Here is a 23,643-nt window from a genome sequence, read left to right as displayed (position 1 = left end):
TCGTGAAGTTCATATGGAATTTCCCAAGATAAAGGCTTTATGTAACCCTAGGTTGCTTCATCAGGCATAATCTAACTCAAACCTGAGGTGGAAAACCTCAAATGACTTACCGAACATCTGTAGCAAGTAGCTTTTAATCAAGGTAGAATTAATTTGGTGAAATTCCCCCAAAGTCCTAGGATCAGGTGACACAAACAGTACTTTCATGCAACATAAAATGGGCTCGAAATAGGTTTCGAGAAGGAGAACATAGATTAATTGTCAGTCAGGAAAAGGTTATCTGGTCTATCTCATTTTTCACATGCAGTTCTGATGACAATGCATCAGGATTAAGACACTCCCTATCCATTAGATGTGATCTCCTGGGAGAGGTGAAATACTGGATCAAAAATGTCAATTTGAGGGAAAACAAAGGGAACATCCCTCTCCATTTGCAATGACCAAACACCTATTGCCAATTAGCTGGTTGGGAACACAGGTTCCTGAGATTTTAGCTTCACAACGCCCCAATTTATTTATGTCTGCCCCAATTCATTCTTTACTTTCTCATCAGTGAAGTGGGATGTGGAAGTGGAGGCTGTCATGTCACTTACCCTTCGAATGAATACTTGTTCGTGTTTGGCATGTCCAGTATGTCCATAAACCCTTGGTTACCTAAACAGAAACACATGTAACTTCAATGACTGCTCATGATGTTGAGGCTCTCAACATGTGCTGCACTCTGCTCCTGTCCCTTCAGGACATTGAGCACAAAAATGAGCAGAAAGCAACACACAGAATTATGCAAAGAGGGAAAAACAGTCGGACTACAAATAGATTCCACTAAATGAAAAGGAAGCTATGATCAGGTGGTGCTTTTGGGAGATTAGGGAAGTTTGATATGAATACTGATGAACTAACTCCCATGATTATTATATTAACTAGGGCTTTCGACTAGAAATAGTGAATTGTCCTTTAGTGTTGCTTATGGTGAACTAAAGGATTAGCTGTTTTATAAGGACATAATTCTTAAACCATGCAATACACAATGGCCAGGATTTTCTGGTCCCTTCAGGGACTGTCATGGGACTGGGCACTGTCATGGATGGGGCAGGAAATTCTGAACAGCAGCCAAAAGTCAATCTCCAAATTTTCCTGTCCTGCCTGTGATAATTCCGCCACTTGCAGGACCAGAAAATCCCGCCCTATGTATTTGCAGCTCAGATTGAACAGAGTCTCTATGAGGCCTCAAAGTCTAAATGTTGTTACATAAACACAGGATAAGGTCACACGTAGCTTGTGTAGTCAGAGAATTTGCAGTTTATGCCTAGCTCGCCATCCAGTGTGGAAACTAGCATTTGTTTGACAATGGCAGCAATCCATTAAAGCCCTATAAACTGTGAGATAGCAGAGGAGATGGTAAATACAAAGTGCTTTACAAGCTACAGATGTGTTGCAGTCACTGTAGGAGATTGCAGCAGCAAATTTGTACAAAGCAAGATTCCACAGATGACAAGTAAACAAATGCCCACATAATCTGTTTCTTAGTAAAACTGATTGAGTAAGGAACATTGGCCATATCACTGGGAGAATCTCCTGCTCTTCTTTGAATGGGAACATGGGATCTAATCCACCTAATCCAGCAGACAATGCCTCTGGCTGTGCAGTACATCTTTAGAACATCACTTAAGCGTTAGACAAAATAAGTGCATAAGTCCATAAGAAGTAAAGGCAGGAGAGGGCCTATGGCCTGCTGAGCCTGCTCCACCATTCCCCATATGATCATGGCTGATCTTGGACTTCAAATCCACTCTCCTGCCTGCTCCCCATAACCCTTCATTCCCTGAAAGAACAAAGATCTGTCTAACTCAGCCTTAAATGTATTCAACTGTGGAGTATCCACAACCCTATGGGGTAGAGAATTCCAAAGATTCACAACCCTTTGAGTGAAGAAAGTTCTCCTCACCTCAGTCCAAAATGATCAGCCTTTATCCTGAGACTGTGCCCCCTTGTTCTAGGTTCCCCAGCCAGGGAAACAACATCTCAGTATCTACCTTTTCAGGATCTTGGATGTTTCAATGAGATCACTACTCGTTCTTCTAAACTTCAGAGAATACAGGCCCAATTTACTCAGCCTCTCATCAAAGAGTAACCCTCTCATGTCAGCGAGCAATATAAAGAGCCTTCCCTGTACTGCCTCCAATGCAAATTTATCCTTCCTTAAAAATGCAGACCAAAATTGCAAGGAGTACTCCAGGTTTGGTCTTACCAAAGCCCTGTACAATTGTAGCACCACTTCTTTATTCCTGTACTCCAATCCCCTTGTAATAAAGGCCAATATGCCATTTGCCTTCCTAACTGTTCCTTAGTCATCCTCTTGCTCTTAAAACTGATAAAACATCTTTGGGTTTTCTTTGATTTTACCTGCCAATATTTTTTCATATCTTCTCTTTGTTTTCCTGATTCCTTTTTTAACTTCACCCCTGTATTTTCTATACTCCCCTAGGCTCTCAAGCGTGTTAATTTTTTTGCGACTGTTATAAGCTTTCTTTTTCTGCTTTATTTTATGCTCTATGCCTCTAGGTAACCAGGCAGCTCGAGATTTGGCAGTGCCACCCTTTAACTTTGTGGGGGTCGGTCTACACTGTGCCTGGAGGACCTCACTTTTGAATGCCTCCCACTGGTCTGTTACTGTTCAAGTAGCTGTAACCAGTCCACTTTCGCCAGATCACCTCTCAGCTTCATAAAATTTGTCCTTCTCCAATTTAGAACTCTTACTCCTGTTCTACCTTTATCCCTTTCCATAATGATGCTAAATCTAACTACCTCCAAAGTGGTCACTCATTCAAACTTCATCATTTTACCCAGCTTAATTTCCTAAGACTAAATCTAGAATTTCACCCCCTCTCATTGGGCTTGTTACGTGCTGGGTAAAATAGTTCTCTTGAATGCAGTTCAAGAATTTTGTGCCCTTGGTGCCCTTCACACTGTTTGTATCCCAGTTGATATTAGGATAGTTGAAGTCCCCAACTATTAACCCTCTTTTGTTTTCGCAATCAGAAATTTGCCTACGTATTTGCTCTTCTATCTCCCGCTCACTATTTGGGGGTCTATGGTACACTCCCAATAAGTGTGGCTGCCCCCTTTTTTATTTATGAGCTCAACATATATGACCTCACTTGATGATTCATTTGGTGTATCATCCCCCCTCACAGCTGTGATTGATTCTTTAACCAATAATGTTACAGCCCCACCTTTTTAAGTCCCCTCTCTATCCTGCTTGAAAACTCTATATCCAGGGATGTTGAGCTGCTATTTTTGCCCGTTTAAGCCAAGCTTCTGTTTATAGCAATGATACCATTCTGCCATGTGTCTGTGCCCTCATCTCATCGGGCTCTGTTTGTGATACCCCTTGCATTTAAATATATACCTCTTAACACTACCGAATCCCTGCGCTGTACACTTTTTAACCTTTGCTTTTTTTTTGTCTTTCTGAGTCACTTGCTAATTTTCTATCTCTCGCTTCCTGTTCTGTATTTGTCCTATCTGAATCTGCCCTCACGTTCCCATCCCCTGCCAATCTATTTTAAATTTTCTCCAACAACACTGGCAAATCTTCTTGCAAGGACATGTGTGCCGGTTCTGTTCAGGTGTACACCATCATATCCTGTACAAATCCCGCCTTCCCCAGAACTGGTCCCAATGCTCCATGAATCTGAAGCCCTCTGTCCCTTGCATGTCAACTTTCCGAGTTCCTTGTATGAGAACACCCAAGTCCTCTGAACAACAACATTTCCAAGTTTCACAACTTTAAAAAAAAATTCTGCTTTCCTATTCTTACAACCAAAGTGAGTAAACTCTCACTTCCCCTACATTATACTACATCTGCCATCTTGTTGCCCACTCACTTAACCAGTCTATGTCTCTTTGCAGCCTCTCTGTGTCCTCCTCACAACTTGCATTTCCACCTAGCTTTGTAGTGTCAGAAAACTTAGATACATTATTCTCTGTCTCTGTCTAAATCATTTATATGGATTGTAAATAGCTAAAGGCCTCGCACTAATCCTTGCAGCACTCCACTAGTCAGTCACAACCTGCCAACTTGAAAATGTCTGTTTAACCCTCTTTGCTTCCTATCCACTAATCAATCCTCCATCCATGTTAAACTACACCCACCAGCATTTTCTGACTCTTGCAATCCCTGATCTCCGCCCCTATTGATTCAATTTCATGACGTACTGAGCCCAGATCCTTTCTCACTCATGTCCTTATATTATCAGGGTTACCCCTCCTCTTTTGCCATTTTGTCTGTCTTTTCAAAATAGTGTAAACCCGGGAATATTTATTTCCCAACCTTGGTCATCATGTAACCATGTCTCTGTAATGATGATTAAATCATTTATCCATCTTTGTGCCACTAGTTTATTTATCTTAATGCTGATGTTTCGCTGTGGGGCCTTTCACCCTCAACCTGCTGATCCCAAACTTTGCAGTGTTACTTACTGATCATATTTTTTAACATGTAATGTGCTTGAAAACACTGACAAGTCTGAGTACTTTGCTTACCAGTGGAGCCTGCTACAATAGCCTTCAGCTTTCTCTTGTGTCTGTTGGCAATAAACAAAGACTGTTTCAATATTTAGAATAAAGAGGGAAGCACTTGTCACCACAGATTGAGGTCATTACAGGCAAGATCAGCAAGTACTGCGCCCATGTGTAAAGCAGATGAGTTGTTGAGGGGAGATTAGAGAAGTCTTCCAGCCTAGATTCGGGGTGATCACGTTGAACTATGTAAGTACTAAATGGCCTGGGTGAGTGGAAGCCAGGTTATTAATTTGAGGGGAAGTACCATTTGCATAATGAGGGCATAGTTATAAAATTATTTCAAAACACCTTAAATTCACTCCTCCCTCCCCGTGTGTTACATGGATAGATTAGAGAAGAGAAGGTTGAGAGAATCTTTGATGAATCATGAGGGCTTTAGTCAGAGTAGATAAAGGGAAGCTGTTCCCGTTAGCGGAACAGCTGAGAGCCAGAGGACACTCATTTTGAGACCTTGTCACACAGTGAGTGGTTAGGAACTGGAAAGGGCTGCCTGAGAGTGTGGTGGAAGATTGGATGAAGACCTGAAGAAGGAAAAAGAATGCTTCTCTACCGGTAAAGGTCGGGGAGTTGGCGCTAGCTGAGTTGCTCTGGCAGAGAGTCGGCACAGGCATAATGAGCTGAATGGCCACCTCCTGTGCTGTAACCATTCAAAGAACGATAAGAGGGAGACAAACATTTGTAATAATCTGCTAGGGAGGAAGACTGGAGTCAGCTGACTTCAAATTACAGTTGGATTAGATGCAGAGGTGGAGAAAAAGCCTTTTCCTGCCCTTAACATAAATGCTAAACAGCACTGTGTCACAGATGAAGCTCAATGCTTAACTAACTGGCGTGGGGGTTACCACTGTCTGGTGCTGTACACTCGATAGGCCAGTCAACTGTTAACTTGCCAGATTTGCTAAGGCTGACTGCTGTTCTTGGACCAGTTCCGCCCAGGGGCTGTGGCAAGTTGACTTTGTTTGTGTGAGATCCATGTGTCAGCAGTTATTGACACCGGTACTCGACTAAACCCAATACAAAGGCAGCTGTCGAAACAGGCACTGTTTGCGCAGTGGGTTTGCCTAGAAACATGGCTTCAGAGCTGGCTGAGCCCTTATGGATCCATGGTTCAGTTAGGGTGCAGGTTACGTTGGATGACATGTACTTAAAATATATTGTTTTATTCTGCCTTAACCGGGGGACATGCTGTGAGTGACAGAGATAAAGTAATTTAACCTTCATCTTCACAAGCTCCACTCAAAAATATTGTCAACAACCATCCGGTGACGGTGATCCCCTTTGAAAGGACTGGGTCTCGTTCCATCACAGTGCCTGAAACTCATTGCGTCTCTGCACGGGCTGTATATACTCATGTACAACGTGAGTCAAATATAAGGCACCCCAGGCAGCACTTTGAATTTTGACATGGGAACAAATCAGGGCAACAAGGGAATGATGTGCCCATTATAATCCTTTCCACTGACTTGTGGATGGGGTCCGTAAACAGACAGCTGATCCATTAAAATCCTTTTCACACCCCTACTTCGGATGAAATTTCTGTCCCTCCCCCAAAAATACAAGACTCTTAACATCACAAAGATACCATTCCCCTCAGTCACAACTCTCGCCATGTGATATTTGAGTGGTGACTCCACCATCAGTCCTGGCTTCCGCTGCTGCTTTTAAGCCTCCTCACTCCCTGAATCCAACCTGTCTCTGAGTAAAGCAGCAGCAGTGGGTGTTGGCATTCACCCTATCACAGAGCTGTTGAAGCACAGCAGGAGCTGGACCGAACAGGCTGCTGTGGTACCGCAGAGTCTTCTTTTTGAAGGAATTTCCTCTACACCGAATAAAACCCCGGTTAGCCTCTGCCTGTACGATGACCAACTTCTGTTTCACTCAAGCATGGCATCCTCCGAGCTGTTCCCATTCTTCCGCTCTAACTTGCTGGAAGGCTGCAAAGTTATGATGGCGAAGCAGGAATGGCTTCGAGGAAATCCCACGCCCGGCATCTCACACACGCAAATGCATCCAATGGTTTATTTCATTGTTTGTGTAATATAAATGTGGATGATGATGGCACTTACACTGTTCTGTAATACCAATTCATGAAGATGAACAGCATGGTAGCCAGGAACAGTAAAATTGCAAGAATAATTATCGCCATCTGCAAAAGGGGAAGAGAGAGAGAGAGAGCTCGGATTTGTACAGCACCTTCCATTACCTCTAAATATCACTAAGTGTTTCACATACAATACATCCTTTTCTGCAGTATCGTCACTATGTCATTTTTTTATTCGTTCATGGGATGGGGGCATCATTGGCTAAGCCATTTATTGCCCACCCCTAATTGCCACCCACTGAGTGGCTGGCTAGGCCATTTCACAGTCAGCCACGTTGCTGAGAGTCTGCAGGCCAGACCAGGTAAGGACAGCAGGTTTCCTTCCATAAAGGACATTAGTGAACTAGGTGGGTTTTTAGGACAATCAGCAAAGGTTTCGTGGTCATCATTAGACTTTTAATTCCAGATTTTTTTTATTGAATTCACATTTCACCATCTGCTGTAGTGGGATTCAAACCCAGAGCATTACCCTGGGTCTCTGGATTAACAGTCCAGTGACAATACCACTATGCCACCACCATGTTAAATGCAAAGTGCATGTTCATGCAGTGGATACTATTATAAATGTTTATTCATTGACTAATCATAGACTAATTGATGGAGATTGATTGTTATGATTCACCACCAATTCTGTTGCATCATTAGACTGCCAGGACAGAAGATGGCAAACTTATTTAATGCTCCACTGAGTAAGATTTACAAATACCAACATGCGAATTTTGTGCCGAGAGACACTAATGCAGTGAACCTTTCCAGTTTTTGGAGCTGAATTAAAGATTCCTGGGGCCTTGGTGACCAGCAATAGTCATAGCATCTTCTCAATCAGCTCAGAAAACCCCATCTGACCCATTAACATGCAGTGAGTAATAAAACATGTGAAGAAATCAGTCCATGAAGTAATAACACTGCAATAATAACCATAACTTATGTTTGTATAGCGTCTTAAACATGATGAAATGTCTCGAGGCAATTCCCAGGAGCGTCATAAAACAAAGTCCGAGCCACATCAGGAGATAGTGGGTCAGATGACCAAATGCTTGGTCAAAGAGGTAGGTTTTAAGAAGGTTTTAAGGAAGCAATCGTATCATAATGCATAGAACGTACAGCACAGAAACAGGCCAAGAGCCCGACTTGAACATGGCTGTTCCTATTCTCTATGTTTCTGCTTTGCTTCTGTGTCCCTAAAACCCTTCGTCCACTAAAGATCTATCAATCTCAGTTTTGAAATTTTCAACTGGCCTCCAGCCTCAATCTTTTTTGTGGGGGAGAGAGTTCCACTACCCTATATGTGAAGGACTGCTTCCTGACATCACTGCTGAACAGCCTAGCTCTAATACAAAGGTTCTGCCTTCATCCAGCAGAGGAAGCATATATCTTGTCAAATCCTTTTAATCATCTTAAACATGGCTTAATTTGGTGCCTTTACTGGCCGTGATAGTTCGTGTTATCAGCAAGTGATGGTACTAGTAGGGGACTTGGTGATACAAAAAATGACAGTGGATTGACAAGGCCTTGGAATCACATCTCTTGCATGTGCTCTCAACTAGTCGTGAGAAGCAACTTGATGAGGAATGCAAAAAATAACATGATAAAAATAATACACTGCATCCCACCACCAAGGACAATTTCTGTATTGGTTCAAGTATAAGTTGCACCTTTTTTTAAAGGGCAGCAAATAAATGATGGGGTAGAAATTTGGGTGCTCTAATTTTTTTTGCGTACGGGGTGCTGTCCTTGGGCCAAAACAGGGAGGCCCAAAATTGGGGCCCGATATTGGGCCTTGAGTCTCAGTACATGTGTGGAAATTAAGAGCCAACTCAGCTGGTGAAGGACTGCTTCCCTTGGGTAATTGTAGAGGTGGTGGGGTAGAGAGGTTGATAGCCAGTTTTAGGTGTGGACACTGCATACTGACTTTTATGTCCTTCACCGATATGGCACCACAGTTGTGCCTTGTTACCAGTGTGCGTTTCTTGAACACTGTTATGACTGATGCAGTTGGTAAAGTGGAGTTATTTAAAAATCCCAGAGGGAAACTTTAAACAACTGTCATAACCTATAATTTTAAGTGTTATGTTAGAGATGCGACTCTAACTTCAGGAATCAGACCATCAGTTCTCGAGGTTTTACATTAAACTAAGGAAAACATTTTATTAGTTTACACAGGTTAAAATATATATATATATATATACACATAGCTACAAATGATTACTATCATAACTTTTAAACAAATTCCCAAACTAATCTCCATTAAGATAACAGCCACCCATAGACTTAACCAAACACCAGGCAAAGCATTTTTACTTTACGAATTCAAAATGAAGTTCTTTTCACTGTGGAGCCAGTTGGAGGCTTACATCTGCCTTTTGATATTACATCTGCCCTGTACACCTGAAAACTACTGAAGTTATACCTACCACCACTAATCAAATTCAAATTCACATTGTCTCACTGGCCTCTTTGAACTTCAACTTTTAACAGTGAAACCCCATTCATAGTGCCAATTTTATTAGTAATATAAACATATTGCTTGGTAGCTGCTAGAAAACTGTCAGTTTTCACCCCACTTCTTGATTGCTCTATTCAAAAACTGCAAATGCACGCTATCTCCCTTACATATCAAAACTAGTACATATCAAAGGCACCCAGACTAGCTGGCTTTAATCCAATTAAGACACACTTGCAGACTAAACCTCTATTTTAAAAGAAAAATATTTTCTTATTATATACATTATTAGCTTCAAGACAAACATTGCGATGGAGGTTGTTTAGCACCCCCCCCGGAAAAGAGTTGCTACATGGACAAATTTTTAGGGTGGGCGGGGTGGGGTCTGCAGCTAGGATCGTAGAATGGTTCCAGCATAGAAAAAGGCCATTCACCCCATCATGTCCTTGCCTGCTATCTGTAAGAGTCACTCAGCTAGTCCTACTCCCCTGTTGCCTTGCAATTTTTTTTTCTCTTCACATAACTATCCAATTCCCTTTGGAAAGCCACAACTGAATTTGTTTACATACAACTGAATTTTTCGCAGACAGAGATGACATTTGGAATGCAACCTACATACAGGTAGCTACTGGCCTATCATTGTGGTAAGTGCCTTAAAGTTTCTTTTGGCAGCCTAGGTTCCAGTCTGCATCCGAATGACAGAAAACCTGTGACTTACATTAACGCCTAGCCATAGAATTCAACGTTACCTGTAAAGACGTCATGTCGTTAGCTGCCCTAACGTTAACGGCCGGCTGGACATCGAGGATGTTGTAATTCCGGAAGAGATTTCTCAGCTGCTCCTTATTTTCATCAATCATCTGGATTATCCTGTAACAGAATCTCACAGTGTTGAAGGCTCAACATTCTGACTTTCCTTCTGTGGGGACAATCAAGGGCATGGTGTGATGGAGCATTCAACCATCATACCACACAGGTCCCAGGTTTGATTCCCAGTCTGTTCAGGACAATTGATCGCAGTTATGGCAGGGGTGGAACTGCCACATTTAGCTTCAGCATTCCAGGAAAATAATAGCCAAAGTCCATATTCCTGATGTTTATCTGTTGACTTGCTACTCAGATGTGCAACAAGGTCAGGACCACACTCAACTGTCTTATTTGCCTCTCCTTTCTCTGTGCGAAGGTGAAACGTGGGTGAGATCCCAGAGTGAGAGCGTGTACATGTGGGAGGGTGATATAGGAGGGCCCAGAACTAGATAAAGATCACAAGGAAAGGATTCCAATAGTCTCAGCCTCTCTTTCACACAGGTAGGACTTGCATTTATCTAGTGTTTTTCACCACCTCATGTTGTCCCAAAGTGCTTTAAAGCCAATGAAGTCCTTTGGATGTGGAAACACCACAGTCAATTTGAGCACATCAAGCCCCCAGCGCCCACAACATGATAATGACCAGATAACCCGTTTGGGTGACGTTGGTTAAGGGATAAAAATTGACCAGGACATGAGGGAAACTTCCCTACTTTTCTCAGTTGTAGTTTCCCAGGATCTTTTCATGCACCCGGCAGGGTAGAAGGGGCCTTGTTACAAAGTCTAATCTTCAGCACTGCAACACTTCCTCAGTATTGCACTGGCACTATCAGCTTCGATTCTGCCCTGGAGTCTTCTGAATCAGAGGAGAGAGTGTTACAGCTAACAGCAGATAGGTTGGCTCACTACGTTAAATGTAATAATTCGTAACAGTGCTTCTAAAGAACGTGTACCTGATTCACTCTGCTCCAATGCCACAATTCTTCTCCGTTAGTGCAGGTCACATAGCATAAATCTAAGTACGCTGGTTACAAGAGCAGGTCAGAGTCTAGGAATCCTGCAGTGAGTAATTCACTTCCTGACTCCTCCCCAAAGCCTGTCCACCATCTACAAGGCACAAGTCAGGAGTGTGATGGAATACTCCCCAGTTGCCTGGATGAGTGCAGCTGCAACAACATTCAAGAACCCCTTCCACAAACATTCACTCCCTCCACGACCGACGCACAGTAGCAGCAGTGTGTACCATCTACAAGATTCACGACAGAAACACACCAAGGTTCCTAAGACAGTACCTTCCAAATCTACAACCTCTACCATCTAGAAGGACAAGGGCAGCAGGTGCACGGGAACACCACCACCTGCAAGTTCCCCTCCAATCCACACACCATCCTAACTTGGAAATATATCGCTGTTCCTTCAATGTCGCTGGGTCAAATTCCTAACAGCGCTGTGGCTGTACTTAGACCACATGGACTGCAGTGTTTCAAGGCGGCAGCTCATCACCACCTTCTCAGGGGCAATTAGGGATGGGCAATCAGTGGTATCCTTGCCAGTGATACTCACATTCTAAGAATAAAAAGTAGAATTCAACAGTGACTAGACAGTCATTAGCAAGAACAGAATGGTCCACTGTGGCTGAGGTTGAGCTCTGCTTTTGGGACAGGGTAGAGGAAGTTTCATCCTACCTGAAATTGGCACCATATATGGCAGATAAATACTGTATTGCAAACAGCCAAGCTCTCATCTCCATGAACCCAGGTTCTGTTAGAAGTTTAAGAATGCTGAGGAAATGTCTGAATATTCATGATCTAAGACTCAGTGCATATAACAGAATATTTGTCCCATTATCCGACTGTAAATGGTTCATGTACAAGTTTAATAGTGTTGGAATACAGGGAAATTCCTGCCTCCTCATATGCATCACTCCGATAAAGAAAGAGATTGCCCCCCTCCGGGTCCCAGAGTGACTTTCCCCCTGCATCACATCCCTGTTAAAGGAAGTGAATCTATTTCTGGGCTCACTGTGACAGTGGAGTCGAAGTTTGCTACAATAGAGGGTCATTCATTCATTGGTGAGTGAAGTGTGAGCAATTCCTCAATTAACTCGTGTAGTTTCCTTAATCTTTTTTTAAATCATGCACCTGTTTCCCCTTTCCCCTGTTCCAAATAAAATATCTCTCTGACATAATTCGATTAGATTTTCAGTTTTTAAATGAGTCAGCATCGTCTCCTTGGTCTTTGATAAACTGTCTTCTGAGACCAGGAGAACAAATTGGCCTCTTCTCAGTCCAAAGGTCCAAGATTCACAACAATCCGGTTCTGAAGCGGATTCATATCGGACCTGAAATGTTAACTCTGCTTCTTTCTCCACAGTTGTTAGCAGGCCTGCTGAGGCTTCCTGGAACTTCCCGTTTTTATTTTGGAACAATCCTCTTTCTTGTCCAGTTGAACGATTTCCAAAACCATGTTGCCTTTTTGGTAATGGAGTGTCCGAAATCAGACAGGATATTCTCTTGCATCATCTCCCCAGGCTGTACACTCTGCTGGTATCACTTCCCTCCATCCAAGATCCACAATTCTGTTTCGAACATTATTGTTCTCGACGAGCTGACAACTGTTGCTTTGCAGGTTTTTAACGTTTCGGCAACTGGTTTGTAGACTTTTCATGGGTTCATTTAAATTAAAAAAAAAACCAAATCCATCATAGCATTTCCATTGACTGCAAAGTGGTCTGGGGCACCCTGAGGTTGTGAAAGGTGCTAAATAAATGCAAGTTCTTTCTTTTTCCTTCCAGCCACCTCAAACAGAGTCAGCTGCATTTATTGCAGCCATCGCATAACTTGCTCCTTTCTGTAAGGTGACAATTACGCCTTGGATTTCTTCCACATAATGTCTCCCGTTAATTTTTCATCTCCCTTTTTGTTCCAGGCACCAGATTTCCAAGTTGAAACTTCAGATTAAACTTCTGGAGAGTTTTTTTTTTTACCATGTTAAGGGCGTTATTATAAATGCAAGCTGTTTTCAGCCAATCAGGGCATTTTTCCTTTAACTGCCCACATTCCACTTCTATGCAACTTTCTGTGAACTATTGGGCAAATAGAGAACCTATGAAAACAGGCGCCTTTGCGAGTTTGATGGGATCATCAGTACCCAGCTCTAATCGCAGAGGTAAAGACAGCCCACACCCTGGAGTAAAGCAGTCAACTCACCTCTCCACATCCAAGATCCGGTTAGTTTCCCTGTTCACCACATGGATCAGAACATCCGTCTGGGCAAAATTGACCCGGCCCTTCTGATCAACGTGAAACTGTAAAGAAAGACACAAAACATCAACTCTTGTCAGTACCGAAGGAGTTTTGCTGTGTTCAGTTCTTTCACCCATCAGTGACCCTTGGCTGCAGGATATTGTCTCGTTATCAGTTGACTGATCCTAAGTTTGCTGAGAACTCTCCTGCAATCCAATCTCTGCTATTCGCTGCACTGGTTCTCAGTCACGTGCTGATTTAGACCAGCCTGTTAGCCATCCGTCCACCTGCTCCAGACTGTTGCCAACTCCGGCTGGGCATGTTCCTGGAGGTGCTTCACGTGATCACCTGCCTTCAACACAGCCGCTATCGGTTGCCTGACACATGGATTGTCATGGTGCCCTGCCATCACATGGCCAATGGGAAAGCTACTTGTCTCCTCATTACCCAATTGGGTGATTCTTGACAGCCAATCAAACAGCAATTTTAATCCCCAATTATCTAACATTTCTGCAACTGGTGAACAAGAGTTAAAGACATTTTTTTTTAAAAAAGCACAATTTATTTTTAAGGCCCCTTTGATTTTCCTTCTCAGGTACTTGCAGCAGTATGCTGGACATTAAGCTTTAACTCTCAGTGGCTCCAGGACAGTCCCGGAGGGTTGGCAACCCTACTCAAGCCCTGCACACCAGTGTGTTACTCTGCGCTTTCAGCTGTCCTTTCCTCTGCATTCCCTCTGCCTGCATTCAGCAGCCTTGGGCTGGGGGGGTGGCATTTGAACTTTCACTCTCTGGATGCTTAGTCGCGGCCTCTGCATTACCCATCCAGTGACATAATTGCCATACCACCCTACATAAAACAGTTGGTGCATTAAAATATTATCTCATTGCCAAATATGGGTGAGGATGATGCGCTCGCCACTCTTGGTCTGAGTGAGCTTCAGTGGCCTGAATAAGTTGCCAAGAGTCCATTACCTGTACGTCATCTGTGTTAACTATGGCTCCAGTGATGTTGGAAAGCAACTTAATGAACTCCTCTTCAAACTCCCGCACCCTCTCTGGGATCTCATTGATGACAATCTTGACACGCTGGTCATCTCTCAAAATGTAAATCCCGATCACCGATGTATCGTTGTGTCCAGCCAGGTCTGAAACCATGATGTCCACCAGAAAATAGCCAGGGTTGTAGGCTGTGAAGAGGTCAAATGTCCTCACAATGCCATCCTGCTCCCCTGCAAAACGAGCAGAAGTTATCAGCACTTCAGAATGTGAATGTTGTAAAGAATCCTATTCTTACAAGTCCATATCCAATAGATATTGGACACAGGTGCATGGAGGTTAATCACTTTTACAAACTCAAATAACTATGATTTGATTAAAAATCAAATTGTCTAATTAGACTTTATGAAATTCCTTAATCTACTTTGACACTATATGAGGAATGAGGATAGGATATCTTATATTTTTGATCTTTTCAGTTTCTTTTGTAAATATGTCAGTTTTTTGGGAGAGAATCGAAGATGATAAAGTCAAGATTCTTCATGGATAGCCCAGAAGTCTCTCGCCACCAAACTAACAGTATGCACCACTGGCAACACACTTTCCCGCTGTAACCCTCTAACTCCTATTGCCTCTGAGCCCAATAGAAAAGCAAGGGAGAAAGTGGGATTGGGGGAAGGCCTGATTTATGAACCTCCTCACTCTGATCTTCAGTGGAATTCGTTCATTTCTGCAAATCTCCCCCTACGGCTTCAAGGAGGATACCCAAGCTGAAGCACTGGGGCCACATGAGACAAGTCTGGACTGTACACTCCAGATACCTCAGTTCCTGTTCATTTGTAACAACTTACAATTATTAGCACCTTTAACAAAGTATAACTTCCCTCCCAGGAGGGTAACCAGGCAAAATTTGACACTGAGCCGATAAATAGGTATTACAACAGGTGACTAAATACCTGCTCAAAGAAGTAGGTTTTAAGCACTGTCTTAAAGGAGGAGAGAGAGGTGCAGGGGCAGAGGTTTAAGGAGGGAATTCCAGAGCTAGGCCCCAGGAGGCTGCAGGCAAGGTGGCCAGTGATCATTTTCTTCCTTAAAAGCCAGCTTTGATCAATCCTCTGAAGATCCCTTTTAATATCTCCTCCCTGGCATTTGGTTTTATTCCATTATACTCCTGTGAAGTGCCTTGGGCTGTTTCTCTACATGCCAAGTTTGTATTAAAATCTGAGACAAAGGAAATTCATGCCAACTTGTTAAGTCCCAACTTTGGCACACAGTCATATCAAGAGCTTGGTGTTAAGGTCCCACAGCAGCAAGTGTGGCTGGCAAGACAGAGGGACACCATGGTCTACTGAACCGCATATCTCTCAAGATCCTACCAATTATGAAGACATTCCCAACATCTTCAGATTCGTTGAACTGTAGCTGAATGTAGCGGATGTTAACAATTTGATAGAAGATGAGGCTGTTGTTTCCAATATCAGCATCATAAGCCTCCACTCTGATCAGCTCAGAACCTACTTTAGCATCGGTAGCAACACCTACAGGCAGCAAGAAGATCCGTTAGTACCAGTGGAATTTGCAGGCAATCACAATCACAATGCCAGGAAAGCAACACCTTACAGATATTTATAGCCTTGGGCTGGGAACAAGCCACTCAACCCAAACAAGCTCATCTTTTCCTGTAGGTGAATCCCAGCAACAGAAATGGAGCTTAGTCTTTCAAAATAGCGACTTGGATGCGAACACAGATGTCAACAACAGGACTGCCTTGTTTAGATGAGGGTTATCCAAAACGTTAGGCGCATGCCTCATGGCTAATTGGGAATTCAGAAATGGCTGAGTTGAAATCCTGATTAGAGAATACTAGATGTCGTCATTGGTCCTGTGGCCTCAATACTCACATCCTCATGTGAATGGAAACCTTTTTTTGCATTTGAGGTGAAATGCTGAGATAGGAAACATAGTGTAGGGGTTTTGCACTTCCTTCATTACTCATCAGAGGTAGATGCCTGTTAGGTACATTTACCTGTGCCGTCTGAGTGTACAGAAGGTTTCTTTTACTGAAATTAATGTGGGTTAGTGTTTTCAAATCACATCTGCAGCGAGGCAGCTGTTTCTACTGGGCAACAAAGTTTTTGATTTAGTTTGGGCCAAACTATCAATTAACAAGACAGATGATCTTTTCTGGCAGACACAAGATTATCAAAGGTTTGATCAAACTGGTTATTGTTTGACTGCAGTGCTTTTTAAAGCATCATGCAGACACCAAACTGGCTATGGCATTAGCTTTTACACATTTAATAGAGGACTTTCCTTACTTCAATGAATGCTGGGAAAGCCTATTCTCCATTCTTTCATTTTCTCTGAATAGTTACTAACTTTCTAACAAGCAAAGCACGGCAAGCAGCTGAATTTACCATAAAAGACAGAAAGCTGTCCAAACCTGGGAGCTTTGACAGTGCTTTGAAAGAGACCTGTCTCAACACACCATAGTCACACTTGCAGTTATTTTACTGTGAACGTAAAGCTACTAACTTTCCCTCTCAAATCTGTGATTAGTTTAGCTGCTACAGCATCCCCAGTTTAAGCATTTAATTTAGGGAATAATGAAAAAAGACAATAGGAAAACAGTGTCTAAAAGTTTATATTCAGCCTACAGAACAGAAACAGGTCATTCAATCCAACTGGTCAATACCACTGTTTATAGAAGCCTCCTCCCACTGTACCTCACCACACCCTATCAGCATATCCTTCCATTGCTTTCTCTTTTGTGTGTCTAGCTAGCTTTGAAATGTATCTATGCCATTTGCCTCAACCACTCTGTGCAGTACCAAGTTTTAAATTCTCACCATTCTCTGGATAAAGAAGTTTCTCCTGAATTAATACCTGAGATTTATGGCCTCCACTTTTAGACGACCAACACATGGGAACATCTTTTCCATGTCTACCAGAGAGGACTTTTAAGATAATGAAAGTGTTTGCTATTAGGTCACCCCTCCGCTTTCTCTTTACCAGAGTAAAACAGCCCCAGATTGTTCAGCCTTTCCTCTCAGTTCCGGTATCATCCTTGTGAATTTATTTAGCACTTTGTCTGGTGCCTCTATCCAGTTTTTTTTTAAACATGGAGGCCAGAACAGTGCACAGCTCTCCAAGTTTCACCACAGAAAAATCTATACAAGGTTAATGTGACTTCTCTGCTTTTCAGTTCTATCCGTGTTGAAATGAACCACAGTGCTACGTATGTTTTTTTAAAAAGGCCTTATTAACTTGTGTTGCTACCTTCAGCGGTTTATGTCTTTGTGCTCCTAGATGTCTTTGCTTCTCTACCTCATTCAGACACTTATTATTCAAGCAGTATACGTCCTTGTTCTTCCTACCAAAATGTGCCAACTCATGGGGTGTCGATACTGAAATTTGAGAACGCACCGGCTGTGTATTCCGACTTTATGAACCTGGGCGGCTGGTCATCGATGTCCTCCAGGAAGATGCGGACTTCCTGTAGGGTGAGGTCAGTGCTGGGGTCGAAAAGTTGGCTGTACCCCCTCGGAGGCCTCCAGTTCGGGTTACTGGAGGCCTTGACAATGATGGTGTAGAATGGGTTGGTTTCTCGGTCCAGATCATTCAACACCTTAAGCAGCCCATCCCGCTTCAGATGGAAGTTATTATCTGGATCTCCAGCTACATTAACAAATAAGTTGAATAAGTTATTTCATCTTGTGCGGTCAATGGCAATTACATTAAATGGTGATGCTGCATTACTGTAGATTAAAAACGTGTTAACCTCTTCATACATCCACCTCTGGGGTATGGTTGCTAACTCTGGTTCAACGTCTTCCTGGACGTTTCATCACATGACCTGCCACCAAAGTCCCAGCCGCCCACACTCCTGCCATTGGTTGCCCAACATGTTAATCCTTGTGATGTCCCATCTTCCCACACCAATTGAAAAATTAACAGGCTCTTCATTACCCAATTTGTTAGTCAAAGAACAATTTTTCTCATGTCCACTATCCTAATATAATTAATAAACTGAAATGTTCAAGAATGTTTGTTATTATTCCCTGTGATTTTACAACTGCACAGTTCACAGCTGTATCCTTACAGGTGTTGTTATAATTCCTGGTGATGCCAAGGCTACCTGTGAATGTTTGCCATCCTATTCTGTGTCTAGAGCTCAAATCCAGCTGGGATCTTTTCGCTATTTTTTCATGGGATGTGTGCATCGCTGGCAAGGCCATCATTTATTGCCTATTCCTAATTGCCCTTGAGAAGGTGATGGAGAGCTGATTTCTTGAACCACTGCACTCCATGTGGTGTAGGTACACCCAAAGTGCTGTTAGGGAGGGAGTTCCAGGATTTTGACCCAGCAACAGTGAAGGAACGGCCGATATATTTCCAAGTCACGGTGGTGTGTGTCTTGGAGGGGAACTTGCAGGTGGTGGTGTTCCTATGCTTCTGCTGTCCTTATCCTTCTAGATGGTAGAAGTCACGGGCTTGGAAGGTGCTGTCAAAGGAGCCTTGGTGAGTTGCTGCAGTGTATCTTGTAGATGGTCCACACACTGCTGCTACTGTGCGTTGGTGGTGGGGGGAGTGAACATTTGAAGTGGAATTAAAGGAAAAGAAGTTATCTATGTTCATTGGCAGTAAGGATTATAGATTAAATTAATTTGAGAAGCTTAGGTCCATTGTAGGGCACCATCCATAATTGGGCACAGGTACTGGTGTGGAAGGGAAATGATGCAGTAAATATTGCTTGCCAAAGATTCTAGAATGAAGTACAGGATTGAGGGTGAAGGTTGCAAGTGGGGCAAACTGGCGTGTGTTTCAATATCACAACGTTCATTTGTACAGCACCTTTAAGGTGAGAAATATTCCAACACTTCAAGGATGGATGTTGGAAACAGATGTTGTGTCATGCAGAGAGAGATCAAGAAGTGCAACGGACAGCTTGGCTGAAGAAATGGGTTTCAAGACTCCAAAATATCTGGACCGAAGTGTCTGAAGTCTCTGCTACCAAAGGAGGGGTTTGAACAGAAGGCAGCCTTTAAGAGTGGTTAAAGGACTGGAGGAACTCACAGAAGTAGGTGTGCAAGGTTGTGGAGCGCGATGATTTGAATGACGAGGATATGGGATTTCAACAAAATCAATGATGTTAGTAGTCAGTGAAAGTCAGCGAGGGTAGGCAATGGTCATGGATGAATGGGACACGGTGCAGGACAGGTTTCAAGATGGCAGAGCTTTGGAGAAATTAGATTTTATGGAAGTAGGGGATAGGATGCTGGCAAGGAGTGTGCTGGATTAGCGCAGTCTGGAAGTGTCAAAGCTACAATCATTTCAGTGTCAGAGCAGGAGGTGCTGGCAACGATTACATGAGCTAGTTGACCAGATGCAAGGTTTAGGCAAGCAATGAGGGCACAACTCAACTGCCTGGGAACCAACCTGCTAGGAAGTAATAGACCACAGCATTGGATCCTTCATCAGCATCGATCGCTCCCGTTACATTCCCCACAACAGTAGATGGATCAGAGTGTTCGGGCACAAAGAGCAGCTGGTACTGCAAACTCCTCTAATAAAACACAGGTGCAACACTGGGTTAGCAACGTACCGTATAGTGAGAGAGAGTGAAAAAGGAGTGAGAACATTTAAAGCTGAAGCATCCATTCAACGTCCTTAGCACTAACAATAATCCTTCCAGCCAGCCTTCGTTCCCCTCCCCATGAGAAATGTTTTCCAATTCAGGGGTATTGTTCAACGTGCACTCTTCCCTATGTAACTATAAAGTGTGTGAACCTCTTGGTGATCTTTCTGGGATTTGATAAGGAGCTAAAAGTAAATGAACAACTTTCTTTTCAGCACAGGAAAATGCACCAATGGAATGTATTGTTGCAGCTGCAGTAAAAAGAAAATTTGCATTCTGACATTCACCAAGTGAGATATTTCTGAGAGATGTGTTAGGAACGTAAAAACAATTGGAGCAGGACTAGGCTACAACGGCTTATGGATAGGTCAAGTGAGGGGGCAAAGATCTGGCAAGTGGGAAAATGTGAAATTGTCCATTTTGGCAGGAAAAATTAAAAAAGAAATGTATTATCTAAATGGTGAGAGTTTGCAGAGCTCTGAAATGCAGAGGGATCTGGGTATCCTGGTACATGGATCGCAAAAGGCTAGTATGCAGGTACGGCAAATAGAGTCAGAGGGCCGAATTTTATGTTTGTCAGGCGGGTGGGCCTGACCCAATTGGCAGCCGGCGTGGAGCCGATCGCTGCCGGTGAAATGGGCCTCGCCACCATTTTGTGCGGATTGATCAGCTTCTGATGGGGTTACGCTCTGATCTGCAAGCCCTCACAGCGCTAATGGCCACAGGTGGTCATTGGCAATGTGGGAGATGTTCTGGGCACCAAGTGTCCCGGCTCGGTGCCCATCCGTCTAGAGTGAGCAGGGAGATTCAATGTGACCTCACGTCAGTGCAGCAGCAGCTGTTTGTCATCACCGTGAGCTCCTCTCAGGGCGCTCCAGATGAGGGCAGCAGCTCCTCTGCCCCTCTGCCAGTGACTGTTGCATTCGCTGAGGCTGTGTCAACTGGGGAGGTGCCAGCTCTGGAATGGGCCACTCCCCCCGCCCCCAGGTGGGGCCAGCTCAGGCTCCACAGGCCACAGAACGTCCGCCAAGGTGATCGAGGCCAACAGGACAGCAGAGTCAGCAGCTGTCTCACAAGCCACTCCGAGCGATGGGGCAGCACCAAGACGAGGCACCCGCAAACATAAGCATAAGGCACGTTAGGCACACCACAGGTTTCTCACTGGTGCTTTTCTGTTGCCCCGAGATCAGGGAATTTATATTTGTCAACGTCAGAGTAATGTTTTGTTTTTTGTGGCACCATCTGATGGATGGGAATAAAGTCCACATTTGTCTCCTTTGTGCTGCATCTGTGTGTTTCACAGACATCTCAAGAGTGTTTGAGTGGATATTGATATTTAAGTGCTAAGCCCTTAGTTGCAGCTGATGAAGTGGAAGATGTAGCACTTAAGTGCCGTGTATGGATGCGCCAGGCAATGCTGCTCCTGCTGATCCAAGTGTGAGGAGCTAGCTGAAGGTTCGTTGGATTAAAGTGTCCTGGGTGTCCCTGCCTCCTTGGTATAGTTGCGGGTCGGCGTGCTGCCCCTCATCATTGCCCTGTGCTTCCTCAATCTCTGAGCCACTGCTGGGGTCATTGTGTGCAGCTGCATCCACCATGTCAAGGTCTTCATCTTCAACTGTGTCCCCCCTTTCCAGCGCAAGATTGTGCAGAGCGCAGCATGCAACCACTATCACAGAGACACGATCTGGGGGGTACTGGAGTGCGCCCCCTGAGCGTTCAGGCATGGAAGCACATCTTGAGAAGACCGATGGTTCTCTCCACCACAGCCCTTGTGGAGCCGTGGCTCCTATTGTAGTGCTCCTCAGCTTCTGTTCTTGGGTAGCGGAGAGGCGTCATGAGCCACCTTCTGAGGGGATAGCCCTTGTCACCCAGCAGCCACCCATCCAGCCGGGCTGGAGCACTGAAGAGCCCCGGCACCTGGGAGTGTCTGAGGATGTAGACATCGTGGGAGCTGCCTGGGTACCTTGCACAGACTTGTAGAATCAGCATCCTGTGGTCACACACTATCTGCACGTTCATGGAGTGGAAGCCCTTCCTGTTGATGAAGGCACCGGGCTCACCTGCTGGCACCTTGATAGCCACATGTGTACAGTCTATAGCACCCTGGACACGGGGGAAGCCAGCAATGGCCGCGAAGCCTCTGGCTCACTGTGTCTGGCTGGCCTGGTCACAGCAGAGGTGGATGAAGGTCAATGCCCGTCTGAACAGAGCGTCTGTGACCTGCTTGACACAAGTGTGAACAGTTGATTGGGAGACACCACAAAGATCACCCACCGACCCCAGGAAGGAGCCAGATGCACAGAAGTGGAGGGCAACTGTGACCTTCAGAGCTGCTGGCATGGGGTGTTCACCCACACAGGGGAGATCTCAGGCCCAATCATCTGACAGATGTACTTGACTGTTTCCCTTGACAGTTGGAGCCTCCTTTGGCACTGCACCTCAGTCATACTGAGGTAGCTGCTTCGCCGCCTGTATACCCTGGCAGCAGGATAGTGGCGTCTTTTGCGGCCCCTTCCACCTTGGACAACCTCTTGGCCCTGCGCCCCTTGTGCCTGCGCCTGGCCTCCCAAAGGTGGCTCCCCTGGAGGCTGATTGTCCACTCCTGGCCTCCTCCTTATTCTAGCCCTCCCTCCTCAGAGGAGCTGCCTCCAGTGGAGATGTCAGAACCCATACCCAGGCTAAAAGGAGGCCTCCGGAAAATTCCAGGCCCGGTAAAGATTCCCGACTGCAAAGTGCTGAGCTGAAGCTTCAAAGTACAGAGAAAGCTGCTGGAATTGGTTCTGAACTGCTTCAGATCACACAGGCAAGTTTAAAATACTTGCTGCAATAAATACTTCACATAAAACATTGACAACCCCACTGAGCCCACATATCCAGCCCGTGGATGAGGTTTGTTAGAAAGTCACTCACTCGCCTGCCTGTTGCGTCCGTGCACCAAGCCGAAGATTGCATGGGCGCCTCAAAATCAGTCGATTGTTGAGTTAAGGGCCTTAACAAACCCTTTAATTAATGGCAGGCGCACGTTGCACTTCATCGTGTGCCCGCCCAGCTAAATATCGTGATGACGTGCGGAGACATCAGGACGCTCGCCCGATGTCGGCGCGCGACATTTTAAGCGCTGATGTGTGGGGTCTGCCACCCGACATAAAATTCTGCTCATGGTCATTCAGGTGTACAGCACAGGAAAAGGCCCTTCGGCCCATCGGGCAAGGATTTTCTCGTCGGCGGGTGGGGGCGGGGCCTGCTCACCAACATGTAAAGCGATGCGCGGTGATGTCAGGCGGAACTCTCGATTTCACCACGCCCCATTTAAATTTTCCGGTAGGTGGGGGAGGGGGGGGGGGGGGGCTGCAAAATCAGCTGTGCGCCCACCGACCTGTCAATGGCCAATTGAGGCCACTGACAGGGTCAATTAAGTAATTAAAGGACCTGCCCGTCCAACCTTAAGGTTGGCAGGTTGGCCAGGAGCCCCGGCGCGAATTAGGACAAACACGAAACCTCGTCCACGGGCGGGAGGAGGTGTCACGTAGGGTTTTAAAGAATTTTAATCAAGTTGTGAAAATTATGGACGTGTCCCAACTCATACGACATTGTCACATGAGGGGACAAATTAGGGAAATTTTATTTTTCTATTTTTAGGTTTTTTACATTTTCAGCCAATCTCCCTGAGGCTCACTCACTCTCGATTTTGGGATCCCCCCACTGCTCGCACAGGGAATACATAACACTTCTGTGCGGATGTCACTCTGGGCAGGCTTTAATTGGCCGGCCCATGTAAAATGGCACCAAGCCCCCGAATGGGGGCGCCAATTGGAAGCGGGCCTGTG

The 23,643-nt window shown here is 44.6% G+C and overlaps 1 protein-coding gene across 1 annotated transcript in view; it reads right to left on the bottom strand.

Moving 5' to 3' along the window:
* Window positions 1–23,643, bottom strand: part of cdh23 (cadherin-related 23) — a 704,187-nt gene that overhangs the window by 5,526 nt on the left and 675,018 nt on the right. Inside the window, exons 56-64 of the mRNA XM_041176120.1 lie at window positions 19,618–19,744; window positions 17,605–17,856; window positions 15,555–15,716; window positions 14,155–14,411; window positions 13,145–13,242; window positions 9,878–9,998; window positions 6,651–6,730; window positions 4,546–4,586; window positions 594–654 (exon numbers count right to left, since the gene is read on the bottom strand). Of these exons, the coding sequence (XP_041032054.1) occupies window positions 594–654; window positions 4,546–4,586; window positions 6,651–6,730; window positions 9,878–9,998; window positions 13,145–13,242; window positions 14,155–14,411; window positions 15,555–15,716; window positions 17,605–17,856; window positions 19,618–19,744 (1,199 nt within the window). The remainder of the gene's footprint in view (window positions 1–593; window positions 655–4,545; window positions 4,587–6,650; window positions 6,731–9,877; window positions 9,999–13,144; window positions 13,243–14,154; window positions 14,412–15,554; window positions 15,717–17,604; window positions 17,857–19,617; window positions 19,745–23,643) is intronic.

The sequence above is a fragment of the Carcharodon carcharias genome, chromosome 28 (assembly GCF_017639515.1).
Source record: "Carcharodon carcharias isolate sCarCar2 chromosome 28, sCarCar2.pri, whole genome shotgun sequence".
Taxonomy (NCBI): Eukaryota; Metazoa; Chordata; class Chondrichthyes; order Lamniformes; family Lamnidae; genus Carcharodon; species Carcharodon carcharias.
This window is presented reverse-complemented; position numbering and strand designations above follow the sequence as displayed.